General features: G+C 41.6%; 1 protein-coding gene across 2 annotated transcripts; it reads right to left on the reverse strand.

The window, feature by feature from the left end:
- Positions 1 to 1,044: 1,044 nt before the first annotated feature.
- SYT13 (synaptotagmin 13) lies at positions 1,045 to 14,282 on the reverse strand. Of its 2 annotated transcripts, none has more exons than XM_026091877.1 (6): positions 13,791 to 14,282; positions 8,370 to 8,592; positions 6,299 to 6,433; positions 5,877 to 6,190; positions 1,779 to 1,908; positions 1,045 to 1,488 (listed from the first exon to the last, which is right to left on the reverse strand). In XM_026091877.1, the coding sequence occupies exons 1-6, from the start codon at positions 13,971 to 13,973 to the stop codon at positions 1,184 to 1,186; spliced, it is 1,290 nt and encodes a 429-aa protein (XP_025947662.1). In that variant the 5' UTR covers positions 13,974 to 14,282; the 3' UTR covers positions 1,045 to 1,183. The 2 variants fall into 2 exon arrangements, with proteins under 2 accessions (XP_025947662.1, XP_025947671.1); XM_026091886.1 differs by having other exon boundaries at positions 5,877 to 6,171; positions 6,292 to 6,433.
- Between the last annotated feature and the right edge of the window lie 12,041 nt (positions 14,283 to 26,323).

Raw genomic sequence — 26,323 nt, forward strand, 5'->3', positions numbered from 1 at the left:
TGCACACAAAAAAACAAGCCATGGAGAATCTGCCTGGTCAGTGAATTCCTTCTGTTTGGAGGTGATGAAACACATGGCAGTTCTTAGTAGTCCTAGCATGAGGGTTGGAGTGTGTGATCGCTAACCATCAAACCAAAACCATCAATTAAGTGCTGAGGTATGAAATGATCTCACTTCTTTTGTCTAGTCTCAGATGCTTCCTGGAATATGAGTATCTGAAACTTGTCCAGCTCAGAAATTCCCAGATAGGAAAGATGGCACTAAGCAGAAGGATTTGGTAGCTTTGGAGGTAACATGAACAAAAACTATTTATCTGTGTTGAGGGTCTTTCTAGGTGACATTGTAGAGAACAAGATAGAAGACATGAGTATTCTGTTAAAAGATCCTGAAATTTTCATGTTTTCAGTGGCTTTCAGCAACCCTAAATCCAAGGTATCCAACACTCCAGGAAGGTATTTGACTTAGTATTTGGCAGTGTTTGCTTCCAAGGCTACACAGAATGATGGTGTTGACTTTGTCTCACTTTATCTTCTTCCACTGTTCTTTCTCTCAGTTCTTTCTCTATTTCTAGGTATCCAACTAATGTACACTGGTCTATGCTTCCACCTGGTTTTACTCTCTCTATCACACCGCTACTTTGGGTCAGCAGTCAGAGTTAGTTTTGTGATTAATTTCTCAGTCTTGTAAAGCATTATGAAAAACAGTGACTAGCAAAATGGCTGCAGCATGTTTATGATAATGGAGCCAGCCCTCACCAAGGGACTTGGGCAACAATACCAGATGTCAAGGAGTCGGTTACATTTTCTACCCAAGGAAGGGATCCCTCTGCTCCCCTTCCTTGAGTTGGTTTAGTCATTTCACAGAAACAGATCTATACTCTTTAGAAACCACATGGAAATGATAGTGCGCAGGCTGATAAAGTTAATTCAAATCATCCACACATTCAAATCCCTTGTTTGAGAGAAACACTTGATGAGATGGGGGATTGTCCCTTAAATGAATTTTCCAGACTATTTCCTGGGCTAGCATGAGGCATTCTTTTGGCAGGAAATCAAGGAAGGTGGCATAAAAAGAATGTTGTGCCTGGCCATTTTGTGGACGGGAAGGTGGAAGGTGAAATACAGCTTATTTCCTCAGGCTCAGGGGCCTGGCAGAAATCTGGTTGGCAGTAACCATGGTGTGCCTACATGTGGAGCTGGTGCCACATGGCTATCTGTCTCCTGGGGTTTCTCAGCATTTCTTCCCAGTGGTTCTTCTCTGTGCCCACAACATGCAGGCCAAGGCTGCATTTGCCAAGTATGTGGATCTGCCCAGCACCATCCTGGCTCATCATCTCTAACTCCACACTAGAGGCATGCAGCAGCTCATGAGGCATCTCAAACATGATCATCTCATTCCAGACAGGGTTGATCTTGTGTTTTGCACATTTTGTCTGCTTCTTCTTCAGCTTCAAGGACTGATGCCTCAGTGTCACCTTGACAGAAACATCTGTATAGGAAGTGGAGAGAAACACCATAGTAATGAATGTGGAACAAAACAAATACAAGACAATCTGTATTTGAGCTATCTGATGATAGCTGGCCAACTGAGAGAACATGAGAAACACTGATCTTGGGGTCTGGGGCTTTTTTTGTTTGTTTTTCACTTGTTAAAAATTATTCAAATCTTTTTGGCTCTCTAAGCCCAACATCCTTTCCCCCAGCCACCACCCTTCCCACTGCCTTTCCAGATCTACATAAAAGCAGAAACAACTTCCATTTTCTTGCTCTTCCACTCACTGTTTCCAAGTAGATCTTTCAGCTGCTTGGAATGCAGATTTTTAGCCTTAATAATCACCACAAGCAGGCGGTTGGCTGCTGGCAGGTAGCTGATAGAAAGCAGGACCTCCCCATGGCCTGTAGATGGCTCCTGGAAACATAGACACAGGAAGTAAAGGTTAACTTTTGATACAGTTTTGGCCATAACATTAGGAAAATTGAACAGTGCAAGGTGATGGGTGTAATGTCATAGATCTACCAAGTCATCTCTCTGCCCTAGTACAGAAAATTCTTGCAGTTAAACTGGATGAGAGGAAACCAGGCAAAGGTGTCTCAGAGGGCTCCTTTACTCATTAGACCCTGATCGTATGGGTTACCTCTTTCTTTTGCTGCTGGAAAGTAATTGCTTCCTAACAGCCGTTTTAAGTGGAATATTTAGTCAGAAGAAGAGAATTTGGGGCTATCATAGGTAATAAGTGAAAGCGTGTCTATTCCTTTTTTGAGAGATCATCCAGCTGCCCTTTCTGCTTATTTATATCTCCTACTTTCATTACTGCTTTTTATCATTTGCTTTTCATTTCAGTTGCTATTTTTGTGACATAGACTCTGACTAGACTTGGACCCCGGTCCCCGTTGCCTAGCGAGGATGTCAGGCTCTCTAGGAAAGAGTAGATGATACTCTGGGTTGTGTCACATAGCCAGACATTGAAGCTGGTGTTGAACCTTCTCTGGCACCCTTGTTTGGTATTAAAAACATCAATGAACCTAAAAACTTCCATAAGCTCAGCACAATACTTTACTTTTCCTTCCTGTCTTCTCTCAAGCCTGTGGACAGTTCTCCCTCCTGCTCCACGCTGGATTTCCTTTAGGGCAAATGCTCCAAACAATCAAGCTTTCCCTTCAGGGGGCCACACTTTTTTTTTTTTCTTGTATTCCCTTCTTCCCAGTAGTGATTGGCCTCTTAGCCTCCTGACCTTTTTTGCCTTCTTTCTCACTTGCTTTGGACAAGTATCCCTGAAGGCAAAACAAGAGGGAAATAATCACACCAACAATTGATCTTTYCTTTGAAAGCAGTGCTGTTTTCCAGTAGGGAGTTGGTGGAGAAGGAGAGAAAGAGCATGTCTGTGTGTGTAGAGCTCTAAAACGTATGGTAAGGGGCAAAAGGGAAGTAGTTATTCTGTCAGTGAGTACCAGCTTGTGACAGAAATCTGTTTTAGTGTGAGGTTAATGACCCAGAAGAGTCACAGAAAGCCAGTGCCAATTCAATAGACTCCCTTTGGACTTCTCGGCATGATCTACAAGCTATAGGACAGACAGCACTTCTCCAGGCCACTTCTGTGCTCTGCACTCTCAGTTTTAAGTGAGTCATAAATATTTCAAAATAAGTTTTCACCCAGTTACTCGCCAGCATTCAAGGACAGACCCCCTGTATGTTCCCTGTGAGCTGATTGATTCTCCAGAAAACATGGCTGTCATCGCTGTCTGGCTTGAATGACTTATTTGTTGTGCACAAATCAGGTAGGAGGCCATTAGCAAGGAAGCCTGAAACTCCATCCAAAATCAGCCCAAGTACATCTTTTTTCATGAACTCAGGTAGCAACAAAGGGCATGCATGCATTTCATCTACATATATCCTATCCTAAATTCAAGTGCATCTTAAAAAAAAAAAAAAAAAAAAAAAAGAGGCAGATTCAAATGGCTCTATGTCCACTGCAAAAGAATAGGTGTGTTTGTACATGGAGGGAGTTAACCCAATACAAAACCACTGTTTAGGCAAGTAATGAGCTGCTTTTGTTTTCATATCTGCATCTCAGCAGGTCCCACTCTATAGCTCTTGACTAGACTTTGTTTCCTGTGGCTCCAGGAACAAAGAGATATACTGAAGAAGATGGTGGGGCAGGGAGGAAGGAAGGAGAGTACTGTAGCCCCTCTGCCTACATACATACGCTCTGTAAACATGCGCACATTCACACATTGTGCACGCACATCCTATGTTGTGCTTATGGCTTTCTTGACCTTAAAATTCTGGTCAAGTCTTTGACCAGCCTGTATCCACATGAAACTAAAACCTACAATGGTTTGTCTCTGCTGGAATTTTTCAGGAAGAGACCAAGCCAGAGATGCTTTTCCTTCTCTTTCCTTCTGTGTTCTTTTTTTATCTAGTAAATCCATAACCAGCACCTTGTGTTACAATCTGGCAAATTCACGCAACCACCACGGATTCAGTCTTCCCTTCTGTGCAATGAGGGTAATAAGCATCAGAGGTCATTAATGTATTAAGTGTGCAGAGCACAGTGAACTCACAAAAGGGAAGGTGCTATGCAAGGAGCCACTATCATCACTGTCATTAGCAAAGCAGTGGGAGGGAAGGAAGACAAGATAAGGATATCAATCTACAACATCTTTGCTTTGCATTGCTCACAGCACATCATGCATTCCTCAGTCCTAATTAGTTACCTGGTTAGTTGTAAGCTCCCCTCTGAGTTCTTTCCCTTGTGTAGGAGAGTTACTGGGAGTGTAGGAATGAAATATCTACAGCTTGTGGCTTTTCAAGGAAACACTAGACTTTAAACAAAGCCTGGATGGATGCTGACAAAAATAGCTCCTCTTTTCTGATCAGCTCTTCCTCACTCCCTCATGCTTTGATTCTCGATGAATGATTCAGGATCTGTATATAAGCTATCTGTGTAATGGTTGGCTCTTTCAGGTCCCGGATGACGCAAATACAGCCTTCACTGCGCATCCTCAGCTCAAACTGGGGCACTGTTCAGCAGTACTGTTAGTGTTAACCTTGTACTGTCAGTCTGGAGAATAAATAAAAGCTGCCCTGTTTCTGTGTACAGTTATGAAGCTGGACCAAGGCAGAGTACCCAGTATGTGAGGACTCTATCAGATGTACTTGAGCGAAAACTGACCATCACTGTGAATAGGCTGTTCCTTGGGTATCACTCATAAAGCAGCTACTACAGTAGATTTGGTGGGGGAGGGGGGGAGGCAGATGTTCAGTGTAGCTTCATTTAGGAATTTAAATCATTATGACTTATATTGGAATAATTTCTTTTGCACATATCTTTTTGCAGTAGCAGACTGGAAACTCAGTTCAGCTTAGGGCTGTTAGGCAAGTATTTAGCCTTGAGTTTTAGGTTTATTAAACCGACCCAGACTGTCCATTTGTTCCTGCTACCCGTCTCTCTGCCCAGGGTTTTTCAGAGTAGCCAGCCCTATCAGTATTCAAGTAGTGACCAGATAAATTAGCATTATTCGAAATCAGAAATGCTAAATCTGTACTCTGTGACTGAGGCCAGCTCAGTGGCCCTCTCACCTGATGGGGCCAGGCAGCGATATACTAGTAGCAGCAATAGCAGTGCCCTGCTGCTTTGTTAAGTGTATTGCTACTACTAGAAGAATAACCTAGCTCATGGCAGGAGAAAGGTTCCAGGGGTAATTTGCTCATAAGAAATTCATACAAATGAGCCTCTCCTGTACCTACTTTGAGTACTGTTGGTATCCCTTCCTCCATTTTCCCTGTCTGTCATGTTGGGAAGATGTGGATAAGGAGGGAAAAAGGGGTTTACATTTAAAAAACAGCAGTGCAATGAGTGATGTTTTGATATCTCCCAGAATGAATAGCACTGCTTGGATTCATCACAGTTAGGGGTGATGGTCTTCAGTTCAACATTACAGTCCCACCAATGCATTTCACTCCTAGCTTAGGGCTCTCTGGGGTGCCATGATATGTCCCACACCCAGCTCTAAAGAGTCCCTCTGTCTGGCTCTGTAGGCAGTCTCTGGTAGTTTGGCTCTTGTTATCACAGTCCCCACATCATTAATTCACAGAAACTCATGTAACTTTTTCTAGACATAGTCTTTGAATTACAGCTATTAGTGCCAGATTATCACATAGTTTGGGAGGAGGAGAGAAGGTTTTGACACATCCTAAATGCCTAGAGCTGTAGATTGAGAGGCTGGGTTGATGGCCTTTGATTGCTTTCTGAAATGGTTAGTTACAGGCCCTGACACAGAGAAGTGCTGAGCGACCTCTGCAGGCACTCATTGTCTCTCAAAACCAGGATTGGGTCATTAGGGTTTCCAGACTACCACCACAGACTGAGTCCATACCTTCTCTGGAGTCTTTAGTCTTTCCCACCGGGCCATCCCAAAGGAGTCCTCCATGTTAGCAAGGCTCAATTTAAGTTCACCCACAATGCTGTGTCTGGAGAACTTGTCACAGTTCCTCAGGGTGAGAGTCAGTGTTCCCTCTGGCACCTCCTCCTCAGTTAATGGGAACAGCAGGACTTCCTCCCAGAGGGTGTGAAGCACCTTCTTCTTCAGCTCCGTCTGGGCCTCAACAATACCAGACTTGCTCATCAGTGTGCCCAGTATGTAGCAATGGCATCCAGTGTCTTGGTCCCCGCTCATCCTTCCATGCATTGCTGCAAAGGATTAATTAATTTTAATGTGAGGGGAACACTTTAGAAAATCAGCAAGTGTCTTGTACCTTCCAGATAGAGAATCAACAGTACAAAATCTCTGCCTCTTACCTTCAAGAAGGGCCACATGCAGCTCAGCTTTTTGTCGATCATATGCAAGGGAATAGCGCAGTTCAGGGACCTGGTTACAGCTGGCTGCCCTCTCAGGGTTCAAGCGCTCAGTGACACACACATCCTTTACCACACCTGGAACTGAAGTAACCCTGTTAGGAGGCAGGTCCTCACCTTCCATGGAGTTCAAATACACACTGTTTTAACTCAAGTCTTCTAATTCATCCATGTCTTGCTATTCCTGCACTTTGTATGCAGGAATATCACTTCTGTTGCTTCACCCTCCCTCATCATATTTCCTCTTCCCTCTATCTTCTCTCACTCTCAGCTCCTTCTACAGCACTTGGTGCTTTCTGCTCTCTCTGCAGCCTTGTGCTCCAAGATGGCTGAAACATTTGCTCTTTCATCTTGTGCCTAGGCCAAGATGTCTAAACTACACTGTTGTTACTATACTGTTGTCACTATACTGTTGTCCTCACACTGATGAATTCAATCTTCTGTTCTTTGGAATAAGAACTTGAGTCTGCTTCTGAGTTGCCATATACCTCTGCATTAATTCAGACCTCTTTAGCCTTTTTTTTTTTTTAACAACACAGTTTTTGTCATGCAGAAGGGCAATATTACATCTATTCCCACAGCACTTGACCAGGTTGAAGATGGTGAGTTTGGGAAGCTGTGAGGCAGTTCTTCCATGTCCGATTTTGAAAGTGAGTATACTGAAATAAAGCAAGAGGCAAGACTAAAAGACAAGCTACTGCTTTTTGTCATCAAAAGCTGTTACCTGCGAGGTCAGTTCTGATTGAGACAGAAAACATTAGTGGGACCAGCACATTTCCTCCTAAAAATATCAGTCACAGTCCAAATCAGTTCAATGTGTCACCAAAAGGAGAAGGCAACAATTCTTGCTTTATTTCAGCAGCACTTGAGCTATGAAATTAGGCACAGCAGAAAGCAAACTTCCTTGTGCTGCTAGCAGTGCAGAGAGGCTATCACACCAACTCATTTATATAAAGTTTTAGTCTACACGCAACCACCTTCTTTCAGCCTCCCCACATATAATCTTCTGACACCTGAGGATGTGGCTCACATGGTCTCTTCCTCTAATACAGCCACTTGCCCACATGTCACAGCATTCCTTTCTTTCCCATACTCACAAGTCTCAGGGTAAAAAGGAGGCAGGTGGTGATCCTCCTCCCAGCAAGACAAAAATATAATCTCAAATGATTTAAAAAAAACTAAAAGGAGCTACCTTGAAAAAAAAAATCATCATTGTTTCTCCAGCAAACTTTCAGGAAGGTTTTATTAATGTGATAACTGTAAGACTCAATTATGCCATTAAAAAGGCAGCTGTGAAGGTAAAAATCAGTATGGAAGCAACCCAAATGTGCTGCCAGATGTATATAATTAGCATTACATTTTCTCTAAGGCTTTGGGAATCTTATGTTCCAGGTGTTGGCATGTTACTATTTGGGCTGGCTGGAAAAAAAGAATTCTGTTTGGTAAAAATGTCTGAGGTTTCAGCCTTCAGTTTTACTGCACATTATGACAAGCCAAGACCATCTCACAGAACTGGTGAAAAGAAAAAGCAGAGAACATAAAGTACAAGCGTGAACCCAGGCTGTTGATATCGCTGACAAGGACAGTGGCTGGACAGCTAGCATTTGTCCTGGGGAGCAGTTCTACCTAGTTTTGGCCAGATATTCCACCCATACTGTGGCAACTGCTCCCAGTAAAATTTTACCCTAAATACATGTTTTTCTACAAAATGTTTTTTTCCAATAAGTCAGCATTCTTCAACTGGGGTAAAAAAATTTGGGGGGTAAAAAATTTCCAACCAGCCATAATTATGGCTTCATTAACTGAATCTCCTGATGGGTTCCATGACTACTTTCTACTAAACATATGCATTTAAAAAAGAACTCACTTATAATGCTCATGACAAAAGATCAAAAAGTGCCGCATGTATTCATTTTCACATTCATTTCTCTAACCAGGATTGCATTATGCACACAAGCATTACAGATCTACACCCAGAAAAGCGATCGTTAGTCTGAAGACTAAACGCTCCTACCGTTTTGAGGGAGAACAAACAGTTCTTCATTGACTTGTATCTTCATCCTGTTCTCATCCAAACCAGTATGTTTTCCACTATCTGGTTCTTCTGTTGTCTTCAAGGAGTACTGTGTGTAGTTAACAATTTCAGGTGAAGTTACTACTGGTTTGGGGCCATAGATGTTGGGAAACTTCAGGAGTGCTCGAGGCTGGACTGGTTCTGCAGTCTTCTTAACGCTGAACTGAAAATTAAAATTTTGTTTATTACTCTGCACTAATTGGACTAATTCTGATTCTCCCAAGGTTAACTTTGCTGAGACAAAGTGGGAAAAGATGGTGCATCTGGTTGTTCTTAATGTCATTGCTTCTTGGTTTAGAGAAACCACTGTCTGTATGTCAAGAGATTTTTTTGCCAGATCTGTTACCCTTCTTCTTGGTGCATGTCTTTTCAGATTCACTCCTCTACAGATGTTTGGTTGCAACAAGAAAAAGATACATTTTTATTGTGTGATTATTCCTCCTTTTCTGTAGCAGTTAATCTTTCTAAATCTGTGTTCTCTCTTAGCAGAGTAAGGGACATGAAAGAAGTTCAGTTTGCTATGATTGAGGTATGGTATTTTTTACCATGCCGTTTGAAGTCAAACCCAAGATCAAGAGGTTAACATCACCCACAGATTTATAGAACATCTTATGTGAGAGTGTAGTAAGCATTAGGAAGGCAAAGTTGCCGATCATACAGTCACTTGGAGCAAGTACCACTACGGTGTAATAAAGAAAAGCAGAACTAGTTGAACATATCAGCCCTGCAAAGGTATATCAAGAATAGCTGATTCAGTGGTCCTCTCAGCCTCTTGGACTCTTTCTTGGCTCTGTTGACCAGCGCTCCACCTCACCCTCACACACATCCCTTCTGTTGAACACACAAGCAGGCAGATGAACACTTAAAGAAGTGCTTGTTCTCCTCATTAGAAAAGCAATGTTTCCCCGTTATTATATGGAGATTGATATTTTGATTTACGTCTGCATTGTTCTTAGCATTTCAATTCCCTGCTGGTTCACTGACACTGAATCAACAGAAGGACCTGCAAGATGGTGTAAAGCCCAGGAAGCTGGGGCAAAGGTTGGCACAAAGGCATTACTGTTCTCCCAAAACAGGGCTCATGAAAAATCTTTTAGTGGAATATAAGTTTTACTTACGTCCCAAAAGAAAAAATCTTGGCTACTCACAACTGAAGTCATTCCTGATTCATGTATATTTGGATTCAACAATGGGAAAGAACAAAAGCTGACTAGTAAATGACCCTGATCCTCTCATCAGATTTTATTAATGCTTCCAAAGCATGAAAGACAAAAAGCAGGAGTGAAACTGCCATTTTGGTTATTATTGTGCAATGGGATTCTCTCCAACCCCTCTCCTTGCCAGTCTATTCTGTGTTAAGTTTAGAGTGAGAGTGAGCCAGAAAGCATTCTTAATTGTAATTAAAGTTTTCATTAGTCTCACTGCTTCCTATTAATAATGAATGCAGACAATGCCCTGAGGCACTTGTCTGTGTTGGGACCCTGTGGTCCCAGATCATGTATCCTCAGGGAACATGCCTACTCCTCAAGAAACAGAGCTGAAGAAAGAATGTAGTCTTGGACTTTGGCTCTCTAGTCATCTGTGGAGATCACAGCACTACTGTGATAAGCACTTGGCAGCGGTAAAGATCTAATTAGGTCAGTGACTTCATCTTCTCAAGGCAACCAGTGTGTTGGTGTTTAAGAAGTCCACTCTGTAATACAGCATTTTCTCTTGTTTAATTTTAAGGACTTTGGAATAAGAGTGAGTTGAGAAAGAAACTCATCACTGTGTAGACACCCAACCTAGCATTCAGTTGAGTTTAGATATTGTATAAGCCATTATGGTGCTGGTCTGTAAAAGAAGGAAGTGAGATCTCTCTTTTAGAGATTTGAGCATCATCAGTCATAAAACTCCTTAGAAGGTTTGAAGTTACTCATCCAAATCTTAGATGGTTCAGCTTTTCATTCTTCTAAAATTAAAACAAACCAACCAAACAAAACATGTGAGGAACCACTAGACAATAGCATGAAAAACAAGGTCAATTTTGTTCTGCAAAGACAATACTCCTAACGCCCATAAAGTATTTGCTGCAGTGGCCAGTGTCTGCTGTTCTGTCTCTCCTGAACCAACTGAATAAGGCTACTGTCCTACTATTCACTGACCTTCACACCAGAGAGGTATGTCTGTGGTGCTATATGCTGCTAGCATATGAAGCACTTTTGGATCCTTCAGGATAAAAAACATTACACAAATGTGAGATATTGTTATTACAGTCTTTTTCTCCACTTGCTAAAAGCCAGACATTTAGTCAGGAAATCCATCAGCACACAGCAACTAAGAGCTCCACTGGGTCTAAATATTCCTCTACTCTGTCTGCTCTGCAGAATTAGAGATGAGAGACATATGTAAGCACAGTGGGACCAGCCCACCCCCTTTTCCAACTGCATCTGCCTCTGTTTATTATTTTTGCTGCCAGCTCTGTTCCCAAGTGCTGTCTGCTAATCTTGTTGCATAGCAGAGCCCTATGGAAGTTCCCTTTGCAAATCAGCAGCAATATCTTAAATAAAGAGATGAGCAGAAGAGTTCAGATAGGTCTGCATAAAATGTGTGAAAGCAAAGAAACCAAAATTAGCTAGGACCCTGCAACCAACCCTTCTGGGTCCCTTTCTAGTCTCACTCAAACAATGCACTAGCTTGCTCCTATTGCTCTGTGTGTTTAGGGATGCTTATTCTGCACCCTTTGCTGAGAATTTGCAAATTTACATCAGGTTTTAATTGTTCTGTAGATGTATCTTTGTGTTTGAACTCTTCCCCCTCATGCACGCAGGGCATGACCATGGGGAGCTTATATCTATAGTAAAAATAAGCATCAGCATAATGGGAGACATTTCAAGTGGATAAAATATAGTCTTGTTTCATCTTTCTTTTGTCATCTCTGTTTACCAGAATCAGTGGCCCTGACAGGCTTCATATATTAAGTATGCCAAGCACTGACTAGGACATACAGTGCACAAATGTAGTTCTCCATCAGTGGAAAAAAATCCCGACAGGACAATTTATAAACATAGACACAGATGATAAAACTTCACAGGCTCAGAACTCAATTTGAGATTCATTCCTTTAAGGAATGTAGACTAACTATGAATCAGTGACAGCACAGAGAATGCATGTTCCTGGCAGTAAAAATATTTTAACTGGAAAGAATTGGTAAACATACGGAATATGCAAACTAAGAACATTTTGCACTTTCTGTGACAGAATGTTCATTCGGCAGCTATAATTTGTCTTTTTTTCTTTTTTAAGAAAAAGACAGTAATACTTCTAATTATGAACCTTATAATGCTAAAAGAATACAATCACTCAGGTAAGAGTGATGCACTGAGAGTGAGGTGAAGAATTTGATTCCATATTGGTTAAATATGATATTAAATTACTGCAAAACTTGATGAATGAATGTAGAAATTTTGTGAGGACCATAACCTATGACATGCTGGGTACTAAGTGCTTAATTGGACTTCATGGCAATTTAGTGGTTATCTCAGACAGGAAGGCAGGATGGCACCTTGAAGGAGAAGCTCCAGGATGGATTAACACTTTCTCAAGATGTTTCCCAAGAAGCTGTATGAAAGAAAAAAGTCCAATCCAAGAAGGGAATTAAGGCAAAGATTTGAGAAGGTTTTGAGCTAGAAAACAACATATGAAAGTTTCTTGTAGAAAGAGACTGATGGTGAAGTGATCTGTGGGTAGCATTGTTCCAAATACTAACAGCTAGAAAAAATGCTATGCAAAGTGATGTGACCATCAAAGCTACATACTTATCATTCATTTTAATGGTCAACTCAGAAAATCTCAGCTTTATCACACATCTTTATATACAGGGGTTGGCAAATCCCCTATATGAGTTAGCCAGGATGAAAAAGAGGCCTGGAATGGATATGACAAAACTAGTAAACATGAAAGCGGGGGAAATTCACCCTGGGAAAAGACAAATTGGTATTCACCAAATCCATGGATGGGTCCAGAATTAGCAGCAATCTCTTGAGAAGTCCTAAACTCAGTGATGTTTGGCCATAGTTAGTGGAACCCTACCTTCCCCTCCCCTACTGCCACAGAAGCTACTGTAACATAGTTCTGTGTATGTGCATCAAAAGTTATAATACAATTACTAGATCCGGTCATCTTCCCTCAGAAAAAAACTGCAACAGGAGCATGAAGCTGCTAGAACTCTTCTCTACAGAGAGCCTAAGACTGCCAGCCAGAGACAAACTGAATATCTAATTATAAACATTACAGAGAAGTCCTATTAGGATTCTTGCTAAACTCTTTAATAATACAAAAATAACAGGCACTTCAGATAATTAAAAGGCAAACAAAGACAATGCTATACAATGGATCACTGGGCCTTGGAACTGGCTGCTATAGCATATCATTTGGGTGAAAATGAAAAGGACTTATTCACATACAAACATCAAGAACTACAGCCAACAAGTAATACTTTCAGAGACTGACCACTGTTATAGCTCATGCTAAAGACTATAATCAGCCAAAGAAATTGGTCAAAATTTCCCACAGAAGAAGAGCTTCCCATCAATAAGTATACTAGAGACATCCTATAATTCCTCTTGCTCCCTCTTGCATAGGGCTCAGGAGTAAATCAATTTTTGTTGGATCCTAATAAGTAAGAAAGACCATGCAGGGATGTCTGACATTATCAGCACTTCACATTGCTTTTATAGTAAATGAAAAAGCAATACACAGTTGTGATGAGATTGTCCAGTCACCACACTCTAGATACCCACTTATATTTTTATTATCATTTCAATACCTTGTTTTAACTTCACCCACAATTAAACCCCTCACTCAGAGAGGCAGAGGGAGGACAAGAGAAAGTTTTCAGAAGAAACCAGCTGTTGACAGGGAACTATCCTGCTGGATCCATAAGATACTGGGGATAGAGTTAGAGAAACAGCTTGCATAGGAGATTGCAGCAGGAGTGATACTCTGTCATCTCTTCTTTACAATGCTGTGTGCTACCTGGTAAAATCCAGTCTTCTCTCCTCAACAAATGATTTCCCCTGTGATCTAGCTTGACAACTGAGCAGCATTTTCAATCCTCCTCCCTTATTTTTGCTGATAGCAGCTTTCTCCTTGGCAACGTGACAGCTGTCTCTTGCTCTGGTAATTCTGTGGGTCACCCAGCTCCCTGCTCTATGTTTACCCTTAGTCCTTCTCCCATTAACATGTTGTTACAATCTGAACCCAGAAAGCAGATAGAATAGGCAGCATAAATCACACACTGGGTAGCCTAACAGAGAAGATACATTCCCACCCTCTGCATTTAAAGAAAAATCACAGAGTAAATTAAAGACTTTGTCTTACTTGCTGGACTGGCTGAAGCACACTGGGTTTAGCATTTTCCATATCCTCATCTTGGTCTTTTTCTGAGAGTCCTTTGCCATGTTGCCTGCATTTGCAGAAGCAGGTGAGACCGCAGAGGGCAAGGATGCTAGTTGCAGTCCCTAAGGTAGCCCCCAGGGCAATAACAGGGGCAGATAAAACCATTGTCCTGAGCTGCACAGGAAGAAAAAGCACTGAAATCCTGTGATTCCTTCTCCTCCCTGGGAAAGCAGCTTTTGCACATCCACTCTGATTTCTAGCCTGGCTTCATTCTCTTTGGAAGTCTGATAACAATTCTCTTGTACAGCAAAGAAAAGGGACCAATCTAGAGACAGAGATAAATCATCCCACCTTTGCTAGGCAATAAGACTACCTTTCCATCCTGCTGATGGAGTTTCTGCTTCAGGTCAGGCAGAGGAAATAGTGATTGTGGTGCCTGCAATCTCCTTATAGCTGCAAACAGGCAGTTTTCATTGAAGCTTATTCTCCAGCTCCACTGGGAAAAGTCTGATGTGTGATAGAGAGGAAAGACGTCAGCAGAAGGGGCTGGGCCTTGCTAGCTAACTCACAGAAAGYGCATCCAAATATTGGATCAGCTCGCTAGCAGTCTTTCTGAGTGTAGTTTACTAGTTTGTTCAAGAGGTTGATTTTTTCTGTCTTAAATGAAAGATAGTGATTGCCAATAAGTGCTGGTCTGAGAGCCCTGGTTATGAAAGCATTGCATGATAGCACTGCCTACAGTCAGGGTGAAGTGTGCATGTATATCAGAGAAAACGTTCTCATGAGGACTGTTCTGAGGCTGGGGAACAAACACCCACAAGAACTAAGCACTGTCCCACATTTCACCATCTTCCCCTCAGAGCACAGGGTCTGTACCTTTTGAGCTGCATTCTCTAACATCAATACAGAGCAGTATTTCTATTAAAAAAGAAAGCAGAAAATCCTATCAAATGAGACACACCAGCATGCATGCTACTTCCTCGGGAGAGAAGATGAGAGCACAAACAGCCTATACTAAGTATTAGTCATACTGCTTACTACACCAGTGTCAGGCGGTGGGCTGATGAGTACAGTGTCAGAACCCACCTGAATAAGCTCAGAGAGCTACACTTCCCTCTCAGTCAGTTTTCTCCAGAGGTGATGGAGTAATTGACTTTCTTTGACTCATTCATTTTTACCCTCTTTCTCAGACTACCCAAAGAGTGGGGAGAGGAGAATGAATGCCATCTTTCAGTGTGTTTCTTGTGACATGCACAACCATTTTCTGGGTCACTTCACAAGGAGTACCTAGTAGCCAGAAGATGATTATAGTTTTTGGTCACTACATATCCGGGTCAGACTGGAACTAATGAGCAAGAAGCCAAACGTTCCTTATAAGGCTCTGAAAAAAATATCCAGTTCTGCTGGGAGTCTTTCTATTTTGGAACACAGTTGCTGCCTGTGGATCAGGAGAAAGTGAACTATTTATACAGAAATGTTTAGAAATTCGGGTTTTTTTCATCTTTCTGCAGCTCAGATTTTGCCATGGATTTTTTCTCACTTTTTTGAATATATCATACCTTACTTATGACCACTCATTTAGCCTTTTCTTCCAAATGCTCTTCCGTAATTATAAACGGCAACATGTCCACCTCTCTATCACAAACCTTCCCTCACCCATCCACAACAGGCCAAAACTACAGAATTTTATGTGTGCACTGATACATGTAACTGGTACCGATACATGATTTAACTGTAGCTGTGGCACATTCAGCCACTGCATCTATCTATAATGGTTGCTTATTTTTAACACTTCCTGTTCTAAAAAAAATTGGCCTATAAATTTACTTCAAACTCAGCTTTATACTTGCTGCTTGTCTTGATATCAAATAATACGATTGTTTCTTTTTCTTTAAAGAAATAGTAAGCTAAAATGGGGCCAGGTTAATGACATTTCTCACTGGCCATTCCCATTGCTATTGTCCACAATCACATTGCTTTTTATCTATCATGTCTACCTTTGGAAAGAGTTTTGCCAAGGCCAAGTTAAACTGCAGAGAGCTGAAAGTCTGTTTTTGCAAGCAACACTTTATGTTCAGGCCTGAAAGCACACTGTACAGTCACTCTAACTGCATTTTTTTCTCCAGATTCTGACAGCACACTTGTATAAAAATGACAAGAGCTTATATATGATTATAAGTTCATTGATGGACCCTACTTATGGCACATTTCTAATGCAAACATTTGCCCTGGCTAAGTTTATCAGCACCACTAAAGAGATGTAAGAAAAGAAAAATGAGCACAGGCCTTGGGCAATGGTCCACATCTTTCTTGACAAAGCAAACAAAAATGTTGCTTTCTTTAAAACAGAATCAGCCCATTCTGTCTCCAGCAGGAATTCGGTAAATGAAGGTTCCCAACTTCCATCTCTGTACTGTAGTAATGCTCCTATTCTAATTCGTGGGCAGCTAATTCACTCCCCGAGACCTGCCAGCTCTGAGACTGTGCTATGGGACCAATAGTTTTGTTGTTGTTTTTTATGACTTCATCTAACCTCCAGGGCCAAGTGAGAGGTAAACTGCTTAAGGACAAAAACAGTATTGCAAACGTGCTCAAAAGTCCACATGTAATGCTGTGTACATATAAGTCCAAGGACATTCCTGTGCTAAAATTAGGATTAGAAGAAAATACAATTGATTTCCTCTGGGTTAATCTAACAGGTTCATATTAATACTAGCAACAGAGCAAGAATGAAGCTGAAAATAAGCAGTACATTCCAACTGTAAAATATTTCCTTAGCATGGCTTTCAGCTCCTGTTACTTCAGACATTTGAATATCGTGTGATGAGAAAATATAAGGCACTGGCCAACCTTTGGTGCTTATGGATTCTTTGCTCCTGCTTTGAGTTTTTCTACTGAAATGCTGACACGTTCAGTCCATTGGCTGTACGGAAGAAGGCAGTTTGTGTTTTACTGAAAAGGCCCCCTAATGCAATTGCCAGCAACTAGAATAAGCAGGTCAGGGATTTGCAACTTTTATTCTGGCATTAGTAGACAAAAATTAAACTTCCAATATCCCCCATTATCACAAAGAAAAGCCCACATACATCTGAATGAAAGATGGTTGCAAACTATATTTCCTTACTTAGCCCTTTCTGTCAGGAGCTAGTATTTGTCAGAGCTATTCTGCCTGATTCTTACTGAGACACTGAGACATTTTGCTGGGCAGAAGCAGGGGCTGCACAGAAGGAAATGGGGAAGAGTGGTTTCTGCATGGAAAACCTTGTACCATTCAGATTTAGCCTGAAGGCATAAGCTGAGGTTTCTGCTTGTATTGACTTGTTAAAATATTCTAAGACTCTACGCTCCAGAAATTTGGACAGTTTGAACAGGATGATGGTCTAAAATAGCTTGCTAGATCACAGCAAAGTTTACATCACCCAGCTTAGGCACTGAAATAGTCAGTTAATGACAGAGGACCACATGTGGCTGCCATGCATTTCCTTACAAGAAAACAAAGCATGGCAAAAACGAAAGTGAAGGTAAAAGTATTGTGTTTATAATGACTACATACACCTCCTCGTGCTTTTGTATGCTGATGTCTCAGGCTGTAAATGTTTTAGGAAAGGGATTTTGTCTTCCACGCTGTGTAAATAGTGTGTTGACTAGATGATGAAGTATTACAGACCACTGAAAGAATCGTTTGCGATGTTATTAAGACACAACAGCTGAATCTACATTTTTTATATGCAAAAAAAGAAGATTTGCAAGGGGAATTTGGCCCCTCCATCACTGTCATGATCCTTCTGTACAGCAAAACAGACCCTTACATGTAAATCAGGTAAATGAAACAATTTAGAAAAGAACAAGCATTATCTTTTAGAATGGAGATACACAATAATCAGCTTCAAAAAAGGCAGCTTCCAGCTGTGGTCCTTCAGCAAACATGTCATTCAGGATGGCTCCTCAGCTGATGTAAAGGGATGTAAAGCTCCTGAAACCTTGATATCCTTAGGATGATGATAAAAATTCAGCATCCAAAAGGATAGAGTTGGTTGTAAGCATACAGTTTAGGGCTCATTGTAAATGATCCTGTAGTGTGACATTATACTGTCCTGAGACCAAAATCTGTGGGATTCAGGAGATCTCTGAAAAAAATCTGGTTGCACACCTATTTCAGGAGGCAACCATGTGGCTTGTATCATCAGAATCCACTGTAAACCTGGCTGCAGTGCAGCTTTTGCATCGCCCTAGGCAACACAGGACGAACACTTAGGAAGCAGATTTTCAAACCTCTCCTCTCTGTTTTGATTATGAAACAAGATGATACCAGAATAGCCTGGCATACACTCTGTGGATTCAAGGCTGATGAGTCAGCAGGTTTAAAAACACAACTGTAAGAGTAAACACCATCAAGGAGTCTGCCCCTCTTGTATATATCCTTACTAATAGATTGGGAGGAAGTCTAAATCATTGATGATAAGTCCTGTGAGTGACATGAAGATTGCAGGGGGGTGGTGAGGGAGGATGACATAAAGGAGCCATCTGTACAGAAGCAAAGAACAGTGACTGTCTGGTGGCCAAATGGAAAGTCAGACATTGTGGGACAAAGAACACATGCTACGCTCACAGAATGGAAGTCACAACGCTAGGAAGCAGGGACTCTGAGAAAAACCTGGATTCAAGAAGATGCCAAAGACTGAGAGTGGTCAGAAAGAGTAGCGTGATCCATAAGAGGATGAGAAGAAAAACACTGGGTAGAAATAGGAAGGGCCTATAACATCTGCATTTGGCACTGGTTTGACTGCTGTGGAACAATGCTGCATCCCACTGTGTCGGGCAGACCACCAACTCACTAGACAAATTAGAGGGAGTTCAGGAAAGAGCCACATAAATGAGTAAAGGACTGGATGGCACTGGATCAGAGTACGACTCAAGGAGGTCAGACTATTTATCAGTAAAAAGCCTAAGGGGTGACTCAATCAGAATCCATAGCTACCCATCCGGGGAATAAATCTTTGATAATAGAGGTCCTCTTCTGTCTAGAGGACAAAGGGTTAACAAGAGCTAATGGCCAGAAGCTGATGCCAGACAAACTCAGGCTAGAAACATGTTTCAAATTTCTAATAATAATGGGCATAATCTCCCTGGGAGCAATATCCCAGAGATTGTGGAGGGTTCTCCATCATGGGCAGTTTTTAAATCAAGAGTGGTGGTGTGTAACTTGTTGTTAAGGGACCTGTTTTCATTCAGTCAAGAATTAAACTGAAGAAGATCAATGGCCTGTGTGATATGGGGAGGTCAGGCTAGAGGATCACAGTGAGCCCTCCTGGACTTTTAACTTATGAATTCATCCATCTGTTTCCTACCACCTCCACTAAGGACCTTCCTATTCCCATTTCAGCCATCTAATTCCTACATTTAAAAAGACTCTAGCTGGTTGTTGTAATAATTCCCTTGAAAACTGACTAAAGTACTTGATAGGATCTCCTTTTTCCCCCAGGTTACTAACCTGTGAAGTTAGAGCAATTCATGTTGTTGAGTTGATCAGAGGATAAATTAGGAATTAAAAGCTTTGTATGTCAAGCATAGGCAACACTGAAGTAGAGCTTGTGGGGACCTCACTGGCATGAAAACAGCTTAGTGTTTCTGAGGTCTACAAAAGCTTCAAGTCATAAACCAACATGGTGTCCTCAATTGTTTCATGTTTACATACGTTCCCCTTGGGATGTTATAAAAGTATTAATGTGTGAGGTAGTTTTTCAAAAATCACAGCTCCTCTGAGAGCACCAAAGGGCCATCTGTATTTGCAGATAGGAAGGCAGCTGTGCTTTAGAAAGTCACATCACACCACAAAGCCCAGCAGAAAAATAACATCTTTGCTTCACCAGATGAACTGCTTTAGGATGAAGTCTTAGCACCTCAATAACAGTGACCCAAAAAGAAAATGTCAGCTCCAGCTCAGGACAGAGCTGTGTGAAAGTAAGGAGAATACGTCACTGCAAAGCTGACGGGCTGATTTAGGAAAGCAGCAAGCACAAGCTTAAGTATGATTCCAATTAGGAGGTGAAGTCAAGCAAATGAACAAATATTTTCCTAAGTGGAGGGTGTCTCACGGACAGCAGATGAACAACCCAGATATTCTGCTTTTCCATCTAACTCTGATAACTTGCTTTTGAAAACCTGAGAATAGGGAACACATTTTACACCTGACTATCTCCATTTCATTTGAGAATTGACTTTTGCTGGTTGGAGAAGCAGAGCTCATTTTTGCACAGATAGCTCCACTGCAAGTATAAATGTTTATTTCTTTTCTACTACAATTTTTTTTTAAATCATAAGAGATTTGAAAAGCCTGAAAAGCTACTGAAATGTCAGACACTGGAATTCAGGTTAAGTGTTTTTGCAATAAAATGCTGCCTCCTAGAGGTTACAATGTTTTTCTTACAGTTTCTTCTAAGAGTGAATACGCTAAATTTCTACAATACCATTGCTGTACAGGATATTTTGCAGAGAAAAGCATGGGGATCTCATACTTATAGCTAAAATTACATCCGTAACTATATTAGGGTTACAAAGACAGTGAATTAAATAATGAAGGTTGCCTATAAAATCTTAGTTCTATCCACTTCTGAACTGGCATTGTCTTTAAATATTTAAGTACAGGATCACATACTATTTTATTTCCAAAAGACCTCTTGATAATTTGCTGCTAAGATGCATCATTTCTGGAAATGAATCAGGATTATGTAGTGAAAGCTGTTATTTTCTATGCCCCCCTCCTCCCCAGTGAAGAAGCAGATTTAGAAAAACAAGATTCCAGATTGCAGGCTGATCTTATGGTTTAAGCAGCTGAAAATATACACAGTCATTAAGTGTTTCTTTCTGACTTTCTGTACAGGCAACCTGATACCTTGTGCTCTGATTTACATATAAGCCAAGTGCTCACACCTGCAGCAGAAGTCAATGGGAGCCATGCGCAAGCATGTACAGCATCGTGTGGCATTAAGCCACACATTCTGAAAAAAAACCCAACCATCAAAAGGTCTTTAGGAAGTTCCACTGAGACCCTAAATTGAATAGGCAGATTTTACTGCCTAATTTCTTCATAACTTAGGTCCCCATGAAAGAGACATAATTATATTGACTGATCTCAGAGAGTTGTTGGGAAAATAACTAAAGTGGTGTCTGCAAAAGTTCAGTACAGGAGGACTGGAGAAAGCCCAGGGAGGCAACCAGTCCTCCCATATTCAGAGCAGGGCTTGGAAGCTGTGTCCTCTGACTTGCTGGGTTCCTCATCCCATTGCCTCCCAGATGACAGATACCACTGTCACTGCATAATAATCCTTCATGGAAAGTGGGAAAACTTAAGAAAAAGCCTGCCATGTTTTTCACTGCAGTTCAAAAAGTAAACTAGCAGCATAATGGCTAATGCAGCATCTGCTATTCTATGAGCTGGTTCTGTTTTGAGAGCACAGGTTGCTTTTACCTTAAATGTTACATGTAGTTTTTGGCACTGCGATCTCAAAAAGGACTTGACTAAACTGAAAAAAGTTCACAAAGGGATCAAAAAGGACGATCAAAGGTATAGAACAGCTTCTGGGTAAGGAATGAACAAACAAGCTAGAACTTTTCAGCCTGGAAAAGGGAGAAGAAATAAGTCTCTAAACTCCTGAATGTCTTGGGGAAAGTGGTTAGGGATCAGCTTTCCAATTCCAGTATAAGAACAAAGAGGAAGATTAATGTAGGAGCTGGATTCAAAACAAACAAGAAGGAAGTATCATGTATGTCTGCCTTGTTCTTATGTGCTTTTCTAGGCAGCCACTTTTGGCCTCTGCTGGAGAAAGGGCACTGGGTCATACAGGTCTGTGGTCTAATCCTGGATGGCTGTTCTAACAGATGCCAAATGCTGTACAAATTTTGTTTCCTATATCTTTTAGGTAAAACCCTGAAAAAAATCAACTTATTTTCTGGAAATGTTATTCTGAGTCACTGACTCAGGCAAAGTGCCAGTTTGGCAGCAATGTTACCCCCTTATTCTTTCTTCCCACATTTCCTTTGACTCTTGGTCAGAATTTTCATGTAGTCCTTCCCTCTGTCGGAGTGGCACTGACAGGAAATTGCACTGAACAGATTGCGAGCCAGACTGCTCTGTCTGGTCTCTCAATGTGTTTATTAGGGGCTTTCACTAGGTACTCCCATCAGTGAAGCTGCAAGTACCTCAGCAGTGATATTTCCTAGGCCTGTGCCAAATGGCGAATCACTCTGCAGTGATTTGTGTACTATTATTAATATCAGGAACTCCACAGGAACTGCTTTCCCTAAGACAAAATTGCTTGATCTTGTTGCTTGACATAAAGAGCAAAGGAAATTATTACAGATAAGAGAGGCTCATGGGCTCTAGTTCTGGAGTTCAGAAATTATGTTTCTATTCATGTTCACCTCTAGTAATTGCATGTGACCTACAGGATTTCTTCTATTTTTGGAACATTTTCTGTAACACTAAGATTTTACCAATTTCAGCCAACACTCTGATAAAAAGAGTTGGTGCACGCGATAATGTACTCAGACATTCCAGTCAAGAAACAAACAGACCTTATAAACACTCTCTACAAAAACAGCCTTTTCAGAAAGCAGCCTCCAGCTATCAGGATAGATGCCTCCTATCGAGTTCATTGACAATGAATTAAGTGCAAAGAGTGGCATAGGTTCATTGCTCATGACATCCTTACTGCTCCACTACTGTGAACTACCTGACCCCCATGTCTTCCTATGAAATAGCTGAGACTGAGAATTGCTTTTGTTGTCTGCAGAAATATATGCTATTTTTAGCCTTTGAGACTGAGATCATAGTGCAGATCTGACCTTGTCCCGGTCAAGTTTGACAGATAATTGCTACTCAGAATCAATGCCGTCCAGTGTGAAATAGGGCAATAGATCTTTGCAGTCCACATCTCAGAACACTAAACACTCCAGCCAGCACTGTTATTGACAGCCTTTGCAGACAGGCCTAATCTGAAGGGTCTTGACATAGCCACCAGCGTTAGGATGTAGGCACTTCTGTGGTAGAAAGCATGGGGGCATTGCCTGTGATTGTTCCAGACGGCTGTATTTGTTTTGTACATGACTTTCCATCTCCAAATCTGTCATGGCAGAACCTTCCTCTAACATGAAATCAAAAAAATTACATCCAAATTTGAAACGAGGCTTCCAGTGTGAGTTCTTTCCAATAGCTCTGGGCATTCTTCATTTTCACAATTGCCCAGATTATACTTCGCACAGAGAGAGCTGTTTTTTCCCCAGCGGGTTCCCTAACCTGCAGCCTTGTGTCCTCAGCTGCTCTCTAGCCCCTCACAAAACTTCTGAGTAAATTGTCTTCCAGCTCCAAAACTGCATAGTGGATCAGAGGCTCTTTCCTGGGCAACACAGGAGGAAATCTGACACAGTCCTGGCAAAGAGTAAAACCCTTATTGTAAATTCCCTTACTTGACTCCATCTCAGATCTTTTCCTCTCTGGTTTCCATAGTCTCTAGTCCATTGTTTTGCTTATACTGGCCAGCTTACTCTGTCTTTTTCTCCTGGACACATTTGTGGCTTTTGACACTCAGTTATATCCTCCCTTTCATGCGTGTCCTCCCTTTGCTTTCATAAAAGTCCCCTCCTCTTTCTCCTCTTACTTATTCTATTCATTTTGTATTTCTTGTCCTCTAGCCCTCACCGTATGAGAATCCATTATCTATTAAGACAGAAGTCGTCTTCCTCTATATCCTCTACCTGATCTTTTCCTGATCCATTCCCACTGTCATATTTCATAGTTTACAGATCCCATGCCAACTTCTGATTAATCTCCCTTCTTACAATTCAAATTTTTTAGGCTAACACTGATGTCTTCTCCCAGGAGACTTCATGTGAGTTTAAGTTAACATAGCCAAACTAAAACTCCTAATTCTCCCATCCAAGTTGCCTTCACCATCCAACACCTTCTGTCACACTTATATACCAACAACCTTTGTCACTCAAGCCCATACATCTTTGATTTCCCCAGCAATGCCTGACATACCAATAGTAATTTGCTACTTCTTTGGCCAGTGCCAGGCTTGTCTTGCTGTACACACAGCCTGGCTCCTCTGAAGTGCCAATTCTATTCAAGATATTTCATGAGATTGTCAGACTAAAATTTGTGAGTAAATTCAAATCACCCCAAAGCTATGATTTAGGAGAGAAAGAATTTGGTTACAACAAAGTTTTACACTTTCCCTTTCACCTAAATTGTGTCAAAATACATGAATTCTGTGTCAAAATTTCTGTTCAAAGTTGAGACACAGTTGGTACGAGACAGCAAGAGGGAAAGGTCAGCTCCTATCTGTAGAACAGGAACGGTTGTGTAATCTTAAACAGTTGCATGGCAAGGTGGATACAGACTGCTGCCTACAACTTCCCTTCCCAGTTTGGCTAGCTCTGTACAGATCAGGACACAGAAATGATGGGGCATAGAAATCATGCAACGACTAGATTCAGAAGCTACTACTTTATTTAAAATAACAATCCCCAAAATCTTGGTAGGGTTGTTCCAGGCCACAGTGGAACAGGCAATGCCTTCTGTACCATACTGAGGGACTCTGGGAGAAAGCTCCCAAATCCCTTTCTTCTCAWGCCACAGGCAGAGAAAAGACATGGCAAGGAGACCCCGATCTCTGCAAAATGTGGTGCTGCACCCACACCCGCCTGATGATGCTGTATTCTAGAGCAATGCCCAAGTGGTCTACTAGGTGGGATGAACTCTCTTCACCCAAATCTTCAAAATTGGTAGCTTGAGCTCCTAAACCAGATCCCCTGCATGTCATGAGGAAGTGGAAAAACCTTTTGCCTGTGTTGCCAGAGAACAGGATCTCTTCCACGCTCAGCAATGAGCTTTGTCTCTGGCACAATCAGAAATTCAGCTACTAGGATGAGCATGAGGCCAAATGAGGCTACAGCAACCAAGCAACAAATATTGCCAGCCCTTTCTCAGGCTGCATCACCAACATATGGGAGCCTGTGACCACTGCCTCTATCTGGTGGCACTAGTGATGGGTAGGAGAGGATGCAGAGCACAGACCTCAGTATAGTAAGTGGGTCTCCTTCCCCATGCCCTGCAACACAAGGAAAGGTGAGAGGCACAGGAAGGGAGAAGAGGAGCAGGAGTACTCACAAGCTGAAGGTAAAGAGACAGCACCGTGCCATTTTCTCCCCAACTTTTCTCCAAACCCAGTCAGGTGAGCACATTTAGACATGAATTGAGGGTTGCAAACCCAGAAAGTTATCCAATATAAGGAACAACCTGCTGTTTCCCCACCACCACCATTTTACCTAGAGGAGGGACAAAGAACCATCATATGGGCTCCAAATGTGCTCAAACCTTCATTCCCTGCTGCAATTCTTGCAACCAAGAAGAAAAGCTGCAAGTCCTTCGCATCTTCACCTGCACAGGGCAGGGGAATCCATGGGGGGAGGCATGGGAGCCCCTTGAACACCAACAGGAGTCCAGGTTGAGGCAAGAGAGCTGTCTGAGGGAGAAGGAGCCCATTCTGATGGGATCCTAAGGGAAATGCCCACAAAGCAGCAGTGCCTGTCACTCTGGAAAAACACCAGTGCTTCCGTATTCCTACACTAGTTCTTTTACCCTTAGCAAGTGGCTGTTAACAAACACATACATGTAAGCAGCAGTGTGTGGGGAATGTAAGTGAAAATAGTGCTTAATGAAAGGCTTCTCTAAATCACCCTAGGCCAGCAGTCAAACCATCTGCTACAGTAACCCTACACTGGAGTGTGGTAAAGATATCATTGTCCCATAACCGCTCATAATTTGGTCTGGTTGCCTTCACTGACAGCAGAGAATAACCCCATTAGTTTCAGCCTGTGAATGATTTAATCAAGGGCACCCATCAGCAGAGACACATGCAGTCATGCGCCTGTGGGGACTGGTAGGTCATGAAGACTGCTGCACAGTTAGTGGCCTCATTAAGCAAAAACCAACAAAAAAACCTCTTGGATTCCTGGATAATTTAGTTAAGTGGGTAACTAGGCTGACTTGATCATTTGATACACATTGGGGGGATTCTATTTGCATTTTACTTTTTTTTTTTTTTTTAGTTATGCCATTAGATAAACCAGCACCCTAGCAGCATGGTATTTTTTCTTCAGACCTCAGATATCAGAATTGCAAAGGTTCCAGGGTAGAGCCATAACTCATTAATGGCAAGGCACAGAGACAAACCCTATGGCTTAATAAATTCTTGGAGGGATGAACTCTGGCATTCTCTTCTCCTTTTTATGATGGTTCAAAATGAATAACACATAGACCACTCTCTCCTTTAGCACAGAAAAGAAAGTTTATCAGGATAAAGAAAGTGATAAATACTTCACTCCTCTCTCTTTAGCCAGCAAGCAACCACTTCAAATATTCCACATCACCCACTTCTTCAATTTCCTCCAAAAGAAATTACTTATTTAAAGGAGGAATACAAATATCCTCACAGACTCTGTTTATGGCAGTC

The sequence above is a fragment of the Apteryx rowi genome, unplaced genomic scaffold, assembly GCF_003343035.1.
Source record: "Apteryx rowi isolate R43461 unplaced genomic scaffold, aptRow1 scaffold_122, whole genome shotgun sequence".
In the NCBI taxonomy this organism is placed as follows: domain Eukaryota; kingdom Metazoa; phylum Chordata; class Aves; order Apterygiformes; family Apterygidae; genus Apteryx; species Apteryx rowi.